Source organism: Saprolegnia diclina (assembly GCF_000281045.1).
Source record: "Saprolegnia diclina VS20 unplaced genomic scaffold supercont1.1, whole genome shotgun sequence".
NCBI lineage: Eukaryota > Oomycota > Saprolegniomycetes > Saprolegniales > Saprolegniaceae > Saprolegnia > Saprolegnia diclina.
In genome coordinates, this window is record NW_008246068.1 from 169,989 (window position 1) to 181,724 (window position 11,736).

Below are 11,736 nucleotides of genomic sequence, written 5' to 3' on the forward strand. Positions count from 1 at the left end.
ATCGCCACGTACCTGCGCGACGGCAAGGCCATGTACGCCTTTCTCTCGGCGCTGCCGCCCGCGTGGCACACGACGCCCATGGCCGCGCTCGCCACACTCTTCGAGGCCATTCGCAGCCGGCGGCTCAAGAACACAAACATGGGGTGTCTGTGGCCCGACCTCAACTTGCCGGATACGATCTTGAACGACAAGGAGCTCGTTGACGCCGCGCAAGCTTGCACGCCGATGCTCGCGCAGCTCGACGCCACTGCCCAGCTGCACTGCGAGCTGCGTCTTCCGCCATCGGTTCACATTTCCAAGCAAGTTGTCTCGTTCAGTGAGCTCCAATGCGCAGTGTCCTACTGGTCACAACAACTCGCGTCGCTAACAGTGACCCGGACGAATGACCAGAGGTCCATCCAACTAGTCTGTGACGCGCTGCGTAGCCTGCCCGCGCTCCGTCGGCTTGTTGTCTTGTGGCATCCTGCCGCACAGCCAAAGGAGACATTGACGCTGCTTGATGCGCTCGATTTCTCCAACGTCACGGAGCTGAGGCTGCATTACAACTTGGCGAACCCGGTGCAGTGGACCGCGACCGAGGTCAAGGCACTTGTGCGGTGGCTTCAAGCCAAGCCCGTCACCTCCATCAGTCTCGTGGATGTGTCGATTAAAGCGGCGGACGCAGAGACCCTCGCACGCGCGCTGCTACAGTCGCAAACGCTCAAGTCCCTCCACGTCGATGGCGGGCAACTGCAGCGCACGCTCTTCAACCTCGGGTTACCGCTGCCGAACCAGCTCGAGTCGCTCAACACCTACGTGCGGCACGTCGACGACGTGCTTGGCTTGACGCAGACGATCGCTGGCTCCAATTTGTGCGAGTTGGAACTCGGTACGCGAGTCCCGTTTGAAACGGCCGTGGCTATGAACCTCATGCACGCCATCACAAGCCTCCCGCGACTGCGGCATCTCTCGATGGTTCACACGGCGCTGCCACTGCCGTCGGTCGTGCGACTGAGCGAACGGCTACCAAGCCTTACGCGTCTACGCTTGTACAACACGCAGCTTGACGACTATGGCATTTTCGTGCTCGCAAGCGCCCTGCCAAAGTGCCGTCATCTCGAGACGTTGCAGATCGGGAGCCAAAAGTGCTCGCACGTCGCTTGGGCGCATTTAGCGAGGGGTCTCGCGCAGTGTCGGCCGCTCAAGCAGCTCAGCTTGAGGGACAGTGACATTGGGTCGCGCGGTTTTATCGCGTTGCTGCCCGTTTTGCGCAACCTCGACAACGTCAAGCTCATTCAATGCGACATCAGTGACGATGGTGCGCTCGCGCTTTGCCACGTCATGGACGCCGCGGACGGACTCTTTGAGCTCACGTTGCACGGGAATCCATTCTCCAAGGGCGCAGTGAACCACATTGTCCGAGCCGTCTTGAAGCGTCTGCCTCGGTGGGGCAAAATCGGTCTCACGGTAGAAAGGTGAAGAGCGGGAGAAAGGCTGCAACGTACCCCGAAACCCATCGTGGTGGCCTATGTATGATTACGTGACTGTGAAATATATCTATGTATAAAGTCTCGTGTCGAAGAGTCGACAATCTCGTATCGATCGATCTGCGCATCGTATGGGCGCTTGCTGCAATATTCACAAGAACTGGTAGTGAAGATTGTTCACTGTAGCAAGGACTCTTGATCCAGTAATGTATGGAATTCATCGTCAAGGTTGTCGCATCGTTGGGCTCATTGCAGCTTGCACCAAGCGCGAATTGGCAGTCGCTCGTCGGCAAACGCCGCGCAATTTTCTCGTTCGTCTTCGTCGTCAACAGTCTCGCAAAGGTTGAGCACGCCATGGCGAAGCACAAGCGATGACCCGATCGCATCGATGAGACTCAAAACACCATCTTCCGAGATAGGATTTCCCGACAAGTCGAGCTGCGTCAGGTGGGCCGTCGCGTCGATGTCGTCGGCAAGCACGTACGCACCATCGGCGTCAACGTCGTTGGCTTGGAGGACGAGGACGTCCAGCGACCCGATACTGGGCAGAAGAGCGATCAACCCTTCCGAGCCCACCTCGTTGAAGGACAAATCGAGGACCTTGAGCGACGGGCAGTGCGGGATGGCGGCGGCAAGTGCTTGGGCTGTGAGATGTGTGCACTCTTGATTGATGAGGCTGAGCTGTTGGAGCCATTGACACTGCGGTAGTGTCTGTGCCAGTGGAATAATGCCCATGTCACCGGCGTAATTTCGGCGAAGCTCCAGAACCACGAGGCGTTGCATCTGCTCCGTTGGAATCAGGGGCATACTGCAGCACCCGAGCTCGAGGGACCGGAGTCGGGCAAGGCTCATGAGCGCGCGACGCAACGCCAGTACGGCACGATTGTCGAGGCCCACGTCACAGAACAACGAGACGCGACGCAAGTTGTTGGCGCCGCGGAGGGCGAGTGCAAAGGCGACCACGTCTGAGCTGTTTCTGACATTGGTCTCCAGCGTCTCGAGCTGCACTGGAAGCGAAAACCGCCGGGCTGGGTCCCGTGAACGGCTGCAGAGGTTAAAGAGCACGCGGGGCAGATTGCCGCCCTCCACTTTGAGGGACGCAAGTGTCTGTGACGTCAAGATTGCAGTCGCAAACTGAACCCTAAGATGCGTCCTGAGAGAGAGCTTCACGAGCTTGAGGGCCGTGATCGGCGCCAGGTGCATCCATCTTGCAAATGTGTTGACAGTCTCGTCGGTCCACGATGCATCGTCGTCGACATCGTAGTGCAAGCTCAAGCGCGTGACATTCGACGAGACGAGCGATTCGATAAAGCCCGTGTGCAGCGCTGCAGTCGCGGCACAGCACCAATACAGCTTGAGGTTTCGCAGCGTCGGCACGAGGTGCAGGTCTTGGGGCGCCCAGTTCGCGTCATCAGAGTCCGTGTCATCGTAAACGAAGACGTCCAGGGTCTCAAGTCGACCTAGGGTCCTCGCTCGCGCCAGCTCGTTTGGCGAGCAAATCGTCATCACGTGGAGCTTCGTCTCTGGCGGAATGATGTCTGCCACGGTGCGGCCAAGGCGTAGCTCAACGTACGGAAGAAGCGGCATGTACGCATATAGCAGCGCCGCGAGGTGCGTCTCGGCTTCCGAGCGGCGCCGCCCCCCATCAAAGAGGAACCTGGGTAGCAGCGACTTGGGCCAGAGCTGCACCATCTCGGGCTGCTCAGCACTCGTGTCGACGAGGCGACCATCAAGCACGCAGTCGTAGAGTTCGAGCAAGGCGACCATCGGCGGCGTCAACCACTCTATCGGCAGCGCTGTCAAAAAGGCGCGCATCTCGTTGGATGTGCCGAGGTACTGCGCAATGTGCTGCAGCGCGTCCGGCGGCAGCGCCGGCAAAATGCCATGCGGCAAGGCCATGCTGGCGGTGTTCGACTAATAGCTGAATGGCGGTCACGGTCTCTGGTCCAGCAATACGGACAATGCGTGGCTGTCTTCAAGAAACTTGAATCATTACAATTTTATCACGTCTGGCATATATATGCCAAAAGTATTAACTACGATGGAAATTATCAAGGGCCGAGAGCACCTGTCCCACTGCGCTTACCGTTTTCTGCAAGCAAAACCTCTCGCGACGCTCGACCGGGCTTCACTCTTCTCTCTTGCACCTCGGTCTGGCTAAGTATATCTATTTTCCTTGGGACGGTGCACGCGGCACTTCCAAAACTTCAAAAGTCGACAACAAGCTGCTGAGCCGTGGCTATTGCGTCCGGATAATCATGTCCGGATAAAGTTGCGTCCACGTGGCGGGGCGCAGCTCGCGCTGTAGGCACGCTACGAGCACCATTCTCTGGTTTTCGAACTCCCTGAGTCTTTCTCTATACGTACAGCTCGAAACACGAGACTCCTTCCAAAACTTCCAAAGTCGACAACAAGCTGCCGAGCAGCGGCACTGTGCTACTAGTACTTGCTTCCGGATAAGCATGTCCGGATAAAGTAGCATCCCACAGCTTCGTGGTGTGCCGGCCTCATACTCCATACAATGGCACGCCTCTATGGTTTTCGGACCACTGATCTTCGAGACGCAACCCCAACACATATGTAGCGATAGGAAACACTATATTAATATATATAGGATCTTTGTCCAGCTTAGTACGATAGCACGTCGAGTTTGCACCAGCTACTGTACGGCAAGGTTTCGCGGGCAAAATCCCAGCACTCGTTTAGGTCGTTCTCATCGTTGACAATCTCACGCAAATCGACGACGCCGTCGCGAACAAACGACTCGGCCACCGCGCGGATCACCCAAAGCACGGCTGCGGTCGAGAGCGGGTTGGCGCTCAGGTTGAGCTTTCGCAAGTGGTCCGTATCGTGCATCATGCGGCAGAGCACATTGGCGCCGTCGTCGTCGATGCCGCTGCCTCGCAGCGCCAGGCTGTCGAGGCACCGCATGATAGGCAGTAGCGCTAGAAGGCCGACCGATCCGAGCTCGTTGAAGGACATATCCAGCACCTTGAGCGTCGGGCAGGCTGGAATCGCGGCGGCGAGTGCTTTGGCTGCCACGTGCGTGCACGACTGGTTGAACAAGCACAGCTCTTGCAATCGCACGCATGTCGGCAGCGCCATCGCCAGCAGCATCGCGCCAGTATCGCACACGGATGTGCCCCGGAGCCGCAGCGTCGCGAGTTGCTGTAAACACTGACTTAACCACGTCATTGCCGACGGTCGAAGGTCCAGCGCGCCCCAGAGACCAAGGTGTCGCAGGTGCGTCAGACTCGAAATGACGCGGCAAAGCCGCGTCGTTGTCTTTGGCGAAAGCCGGGTCGTGACAGCAACTTCGAGCGTGCGCAAGCTGGAGCCGCTGATCGTCTCAAGAAACCCGTCGACGTTGCAGTCCGCATCCAAGTACGTTGTGAGCGCCGTCAATTGGGATGGAAGTCGTTGGCCGAGCGCAAAGAGCGCGCGGGGAACTTTGCCGTACTCGACGTGGAGCGATCGGAGGGACTTCGAACCCAGGAGGGCGGCTGCAAGCACGGGTGCATCGCCGGGGGCCACACAAAGACGAACCAACGACAGCGTCTTGATGACCGCGCTCGATGTCCACGCGACAAAGGCGTCCACGACGGCTTTCGTCCAAGGTGCCGAGCTGCCTTTGTTGTAGCATAGGTGGAGCTCCTCCACGTTGGAGCTCATGAGGTTTGAAAACAGGGCGGCCTGCTGCGTTACTGACGCCGACACCGGCCATGTGAGGTCAAGGCAGCGCAGCTGTGGCAGTGCCTGCAGAGCGCGGCAGACATCGTCAACGACGAGCTCACCCAGTTCAACGCGCAACGTCACGGCTTGGTGCGACCAGTGTGTCGTCACGTACGCGAGCTCGTCACGCGTCTGGACGGTGGCAACCTCGAGCTGCGCTTGCGGCGGGATGCAGAACCACGGTGACATCTTGGCAGCAACCGGAACACGCGGCGCCATCGACGCGTAGGTAGCAATCGCGCGGCGAAGGTCGTAGTCCTCGGTAATGCAATCGGGCACAAGCAGCCGTGACGACAGCTCCGACATGGTCGACCCGTTTGTATCGAGCTGAGGAAAGCGACGGTCGCGCACGGCGCTCAAGAGCACGCCGAGGGCTCGCAGAGGGGCCGACTGGTGCGGCTCGGGCAAAGCAGCCAGAAAGGCTGTCATGTCCTTCGTATCGCGAATGTACTCGGCGACGTGTTGCAGTGTCGCGTTCGAAAGCGTCGATCGCGCCACTGTCTTGCGTCGCTTGGTAATGACGTGGTGCATCGTGCGCAAATTTGAAAATGCGATCGATGGCGTCGCAGCCAAACGGCGATTTGCGTTTATATGCGTTATTCACGTTTTATCATGTCCTTTCTCGAGTTTAGTGTAGAAATACCCACGTGATAAATATCACATTCGCGTCAAAGCCCGTTGATTCGGTGGGTCTTTCTTGATACTTTGTTGATAGAAAAATCCGAGTCTTCGATTGGTTAGCCGCAAGGGAGATGGGTATACTGCCGTCGACGACAGAGCGGCGTACTGCTAGTACGTGCTCGACGCTCATGCCAGGCGACAAGACCACGTCCACGCCGAGGAGGCAGTTCACTGTGTTTGATGGAAGACACATACACCTACAACAGCGCATTGAGCAGACCAAAACAAGAGATAGCGAGCAGTACCAAACTCGCGCTGCAACACGAACTGCAAGCAAGACAGGTGCGAGAGAGACCAAGTTACGCGTGTCGTGGACGGTCCCTAGAGGTGGGTAGCATGGCGAGCGCGCATTGCTTGCTTGCATTTCGTGGTGCAGCGCGAGGCTGGTGTCGGGCAACGCAAATGACAGCAGCGCAAGAAAAGGCAATCTGAGGTCGTCGGTGTGATACCCGGACGTTAAAGTATCTTGGTGTTTGTATGCGACATGCAGTCCAGGTCCAAAGCCATCAATTCACTGTTACCCGAACCCTCTCGGTCCGGGACCACACGTTTTCACGAGTAAACGCCTGTGAGCTTCCATAGGAGAGGGGCAGCGAGACAAGCCCATACGATCGGACCGTTGATAAAGACTTGGTTTTCCCATCCGACCATTTTTAGTGCGAGTGTTTTTAGCTTTGTAAGTTGCCCTCAATTGACGCTCGCGCTTCGCCGTTGGTAGAAGGCAGTCTCTTGGCTCGGTAGTCGTCTGCGAAGAAACGTCGCGAGCGCAATACCCAGCGTCATGCGCGACTGGACTCAAAATACGGTCACGGACTGGCCGGCGCTTCGGGTGGTGCGCTTGTACCTGGTACTGGTCTTTGCCCAGCCCGCCAAGTATCCCTGCGACCATCATCTTCGACTGCAACTATGTTTATTGTCGACAGGACGCTATGTGGGGCCGCCTTTAAACACTGCTGTTGTAGATAGACATACTCGCAAATGGTGGCGTTCGAGCTTGTTGTTGCTGAAGTGGGTCGTCTATTAAAATCGATACGTAAAGCTACGCTAAATAAAATTGTCGACTTTCTTCGTTGTGTAGGCTCTGGTGTTGGTTGATCTTGATCTAGGCCGACGGAGGCAGGAGCGCAATCTGCGGGACATGGTGCTGGCGCGGCCACTCGTGTTGAGCGAGGAACCGGAGAAGACGATGGAGCCATCAGCCAAGGCTTTTGAACAAAGCTGTGGTGCAAGTGCATTTGAGCGACGTGCGCCGCCTTGACGGCAATCGTTCATGGACTTAGCAGTGGTAGGTCGGCGGGAAAGACGCGATCGTTTCGGACGCGCCGGACGTTGAACCAGACGCAGGCGCGGAGCACTGGCCAGAGGTAGTAGCGGAATGCGGCGTTGCTTGGATGAGGCGTTGAGTCCGCGTCGCGAGCGTCTGGGAGCATCAAGGCGTGGACGTGCTGAGCTTGGGGACCCCGATCGTGGCCATCGTCCGTGCGTACCGAGTGTGCCATCTTGTGGTATTTTCTACGTAGCGTTCGAGCTTGTAGAGCCCTGCTTGTGGTGAGGTAAATTTCGATACATTCTTCTCCTTTACACTCGCGACCTCTAGCTATCAATATCCACATATACAGGTCACGAGGTGTTGGCGCGTGCCGCTCTTGTGTGCATTGGCACTCCCGTGCGTGCCTATGTGCTCGGGCCTTACAGAGCTTGCCGTTCTAGTGATCTCCATGGCCCTCCGTGGGCTGTTGTGCGAGAAGCGCGTGATCAAGCGCTCGCAATGGCATTTGCCCGTCGCCTGGTGGCTTCGCGGCATGTGCATGCGTGCACGTTATACCTTGTTCAACACGGAGTGTGGCGCTTGCCTCGTGTCGGCATCGATCAGTTCCCCGAGTTAACTACACCTGCCAGGTCAATTTTAGGTATACTTGTATAATGTTCTAGATATGTCGATCACCTAACGATTATCTTGAGTTTGTGTTCCGTGTAATCACCGTTTGGTGGCCACCTTATGCGTTGTCTATGTTCTAAAGTTCGCTCCGGAGAAGTCTTCAGTGTCGTGCACACGACGGCATTTCTCCAAAAGAGTTGAGCATCGCCCATGCTCGTGCCGTGGCTAGTGGTCATTCTGGCTGCTGTCTTGGAGGCGAACGCGCAGCCAACATTGCCATCCAACTTTGAGACGCGACGCCTCAACAAGTGCCTCGACGCCGCGTGGGTCGCAGCAACGGCAAAGCGGCTCAACCTCGACCCGAATGCCATCGATAGTCAACGCCGCCGAGCGAATCCTTTGTTGCGCCAAGGCCTTCAAGAGCCCCGCTTCACGGTACTAGATCGTGCGCCTTATGCGGACCCCTACTAAGCCTCGATGTGTAGCTCAACGACCCACGCCAGTACTCGTCAAATGCGTTCAAGCCGGAGTGCTTCAAGGCAGATCAATCCTTTCACGGAGTGGGCGAGCGCGTCTATCCCAATGGCTCGGTTGCGACGACGGGGACCTGGAACGGGTCGTTAGTGCTCGAGTACAACAATTGGCAGTCCCAGACGCTAACGACGTCGATCATCGCTATCTTGGCCTCGGAAGTGGTGCGATCGGCACTCATATTATATACACGCATATCTTGTAGGTCGGATACCCCGTGTCCTTTTTGAAAACGAGTGGCGGTCTCGGCGTCACAGAGCGCATGTCGTCGGTCGGCGCGGGCGTGTGCACCCCGTCCCACGTCAGCCCTGAAGTGTGGACGAGCTCTAAGATGACGCTTCTGAACGTGTACGCCAACGAAACGAGCTCGTCGGCCATCGGCTACAACGGCCAGTACACCATACTGCGATACCTCGTGACGCTACTCGCGGGCGTAGATCGGGGCTCTACACGCTCCAGACCAACGTCGACGAAGCGCTCAAAGGACCAGCGTCCACGATCGGTACTACGCAAAGCGATTTTCAATTGCTGTACCGAATGCGATATCCCACGTAGGCAATTTCAGTCGCAGTCACTCGGCCGACTGGTGGCGCGACTACGTTTTGGACTCGGATTTGATCAACTTTTACTCGATCGCCAACTTCAACATGAGTCAAGTGGGGCAAAAAAGCGCGTGCGCGGACGGGTTGTACGGCTGCCTCAACGGTTGCTCCCAGACCGCTGCTTGCACCGCCGCCCTCGCGCAGGGTGCCTGCTTGATCGATGCAAATGTCAAATTGACGCGGATGTAGGCAAAACGTGCATGCTCGTAGCGAGTCAGTATGGTACGGACGACCAAGGCTATCTCCAGTCCGCTGTGGGCAACAACAACATCCCCGCGCGCTTTTGCTTTGCTGGCTACGCGCCGACGGGCAACCTCGTGACGAGTACCATGGCCAGCGGCGGCGCGATTGTCTTTTACCATTACGAGCCCGACATGTTTCATTTTACCAACCCAGGCAAGTTTGTGCGCATTTCGCTACCACGGCCAACGCCCGAGATGGTCGTACTCGCGACAGGCCAATTCGGATCGAACGGGTACGATGTGGTCCGACGTGTTGCTGAGTCGCCGCCAACCCGTTTAGGTTTGGGCAGCCGTCGCCGGACCCGGTCAGCGTCGACTACCCCGAGCAAGTTCTCATGAAGTACTACTCCAACTACCTCTTGGATGCAACAATGTTGAACAACTTTCTGCGCAAGTTCCAGATCACCAAGCTCGACATCAACAACTTGCTCTTGGCATATGCGAATGCCAACGCTTCCGTTGCCGATATCGAGTATGCTGTTGCGTGCGACTGGGTCCAAAAGAACTATGAAAAATGGTATCTCTGGGTCGACCGCCTCCCGCTGTGCACGATGAGCACCAATATGCGCTACAGCGTCGCCAACTGCAACAGCTCGTCGCAACCCCGGGTCGTAACCTTTGCGTGGACGACGCCCGACCCCGCCAACAGCTCGCATCCGTACGACTGCGACGGTGGATTTAGCACCTTGCCGCCGTCGTTCTACACAAGCCGGTCGTGCGAGTGGCTCGACGCCAACACGGCGCTCTGGTCTCTCTGGCTCACGTCACCGCCGACGTGCGACTTGTCTTTTTACAACTACTCGGTCTCCGAGTGCACGAGCAGCTCGATCCGAAACGTCGAGTTCTTCTGGCTGCTCCCGAGCGCGACCAACTACCTCGTGAGCGGCGAATGCATCAACGGCGTCTCTCTCCCGTCCAACACCACCGTCGCCTGCGATTACGTCCCGACATTCTCTGGCGTACGCTTTCCGATCAGTTGAAACGTTTGTTTGATGCGTTGATGCTAGGTCTACACGGGGATTGCCACCATTACCGTGATTGTGCTCGTGATTCTTGTTGTCTTCGTCGCGTTGGTGCTCAAGTTTCGAGAAAAGCCCGTCATCAAACGATCGCAGTGGCACCTTTTGTTGCTGCTGCTTCTCGGCGGCATCCTCATTTGCGCCTACGTCTTGCTTGGCGGCGGCGCGCCGTCCAGCTTTCTCTGCGGCGCGCGGCCGTTCGTGGGCTCTCTTGGCTACACGCTTTGCTTTGGATCGCTCCTCGTCAAGTCGCTCCGCGTCTACCTCGTGTTTGAAAACAAAGCGATGAAGAAGCGCGTCGTCTCGGTGTGGCGCATGCTACGTATTCTCAGCGCGATTGTCGGTGTCGACATTGGTAGTCGCCATGTTTCGAGTCGTTTTATGACGTCATTTTGTAGGCATCGTCGTCGTGTGGCTACTGGCCGAGTTTCCCAGTCCGTCGACGTACACGGCGGCCGCGGCCGAGTTCACCGGCACCCTTGTCCACGTCGAGTGCCACTCGTCGAGCTTCATCTTTCCCGTGCTCTCGATCTTCTGGAAGGCGGTCGTGACATTCGTGGGTCTCTACGTGTCCTTTTTGATCCGGCATGTGAGCGGGGACTTTCAAGAGTCGATTTGGATCTTCGCCGCGTCGTGCGTCGTGCTCGTGGGCTCGCTCCTCATGCTGACGATGACGTACCTCGTCGTTTTGCCGGCTGCCGCAGCGTACGGCTTCTTGTCGGCCATCACGCTCTTTTGCACGGTGCATCATCACATATGCCATGACACTCATGTCTGCATAGGTTGTCACGATGGCCCTCATGTTTGGACCAAAATTTACGCGCCTCAACCGCGACGACGTGACGACCGATGCGACCCACGCTACCTCCAAGGAGACCAAGACGTCCATGGTCAACGTGAGCGGTCTCAGCAAGTCTCGTGCCGTGTCGTCCGCAAACGGCCAGTGACTTTATGCGATGCAGCACCTACAAACACATTTCGTGAGAGTTGAATCAATGTTACCAATATACTTGTATACGGCACTGTGAAATGGCCGAACGCTCGCTTGTGGTGGGCGTCCTTCTGATCGCGGACGTGAAACGTCCCGTTACTTCCAGAACTGCAACCCGAAAACGTCCTCCATGAACGTACATGATATCTTTTGGCGCGCAGTCAAGTGTTTTTCGACGCAAGGAGCCAAAGGAGTAGTTTCGCGCGGCACGTGTCTGAGTTTTTGTCCACGGCCAAGCAAGTGCGCCATCTTCAGTCGTTGCCCGAACCACGGATCCCGTTTTACAATATAGCAAGTCAACGACGAAGTCCCACGGTCCAAGCTCATTTCCAAAAATGTCGCCTCCAAGCGCACCTTAGCTACTCATTTAACCCCCCACCAGTCCCTTCTTGGGCGGCGGCGGCCCCCCTAGACGAAGCTCACTCTTCTCGAGCACGCACTTGCGTTATGGCCACGGGGCCAAACGAACTTTCCGAGAGCAATGCTGGGAAAACGCACTCACTTTAGATTTCCCCTCGCTTAAAGCAAGGGTAAAGCAGCCCGCCACCGTCCCCGAGGCTGGGCGGTACTTGAGGCAAATTGGGGTTTTGCCC

At 57.1% G+C, this 11,736-nt stretch overlaps 4 protein-coding genes across 4 annotated transcripts; 2 read left to right on the forward strand and 2 right to left on the reverse strand.

The window, feature by feature from the left end:
* Nucleotides 1–30: 30 nt before the first annotated feature.
* SDRG_00064 (hypothetical protein) lies at nt 31–1,552 on the forward strand (the record flags this gene model as incomplete). The annotated part of the gene is made up of 1 exon (XM_008605526.1): nt 31–1,552. The coding sequence occupies one exon, from the start codon at nt 31–33 to the stop codon at nt 1,456–1,458; it is 1,428 nt and encodes a 475-aa protein (XP_008603748.1). The 3' UTR covers nt 1,459–1,552.
* Nucleotides 1,553–1,633: 81 nt separating this feature from the next.
* On the reverse strand, nt 1,634–3,372 carry SDRG_00065 (hypothetical protein). The gene has a single exon (XM_008605527.1). The coding sequence runs from the start codon at nt 3,363–3,365 to the stop codon at nt 1,713–1,715; it is 1,653 nt and encodes a 550-aa protein (XP_008603749.1). The 5' UTR covers nt 3,366–3,372; the 3' UTR covers nt 1,634–1,712.
* A 722-nt stretch (nt 3,373–4,094) lies between these two features.
* Nucleotides 4,095–5,729, reverse strand: SDRG_00066 (hypothetical protein; the record flags this gene model as incomplete). Its single annotated transcript, XM_008605528.1, has 1 exon — nt 4,095–5,729. One exon carries the CDS (start codon nt 5,727–5,729, stop codon nt 4,095–4,097), a length of 1,635 nt encoding a protein of 544 aa, XP_008603750.1.
* Nucleotides 5,730–7,960: 2,231 nt separating this feature from the next.
* SDRG_00067 (hypothetical protein) lies at nt 7,961–11,190 on the forward strand. The gene is made up of 10 exons (XM_008605529.1): nt 7,961–8,193; nt 8,244–8,453; nt 8,495–8,682; nt 8,727–8,791; nt 8,845–9,036; nt 9,081–9,366; nt 9,414–10,092; nt 10,141–10,507; nt 10,551–10,894; nt 10,935–11,190. The coding sequence occupies exons 1-10, from the start codon at nt 7,969–7,971 to the stop codon at nt 11,097–11,099; spliced, it is 2,721 nt and encodes a 906-aa protein (XP_008603751.1). The 5' UTR covers nt 7,961–7,968; the 3' UTR covers nt 11,100–11,190.
* The last annotated feature ends 546 nt before the right edge of the window (nt 11,191–11,736 follow it).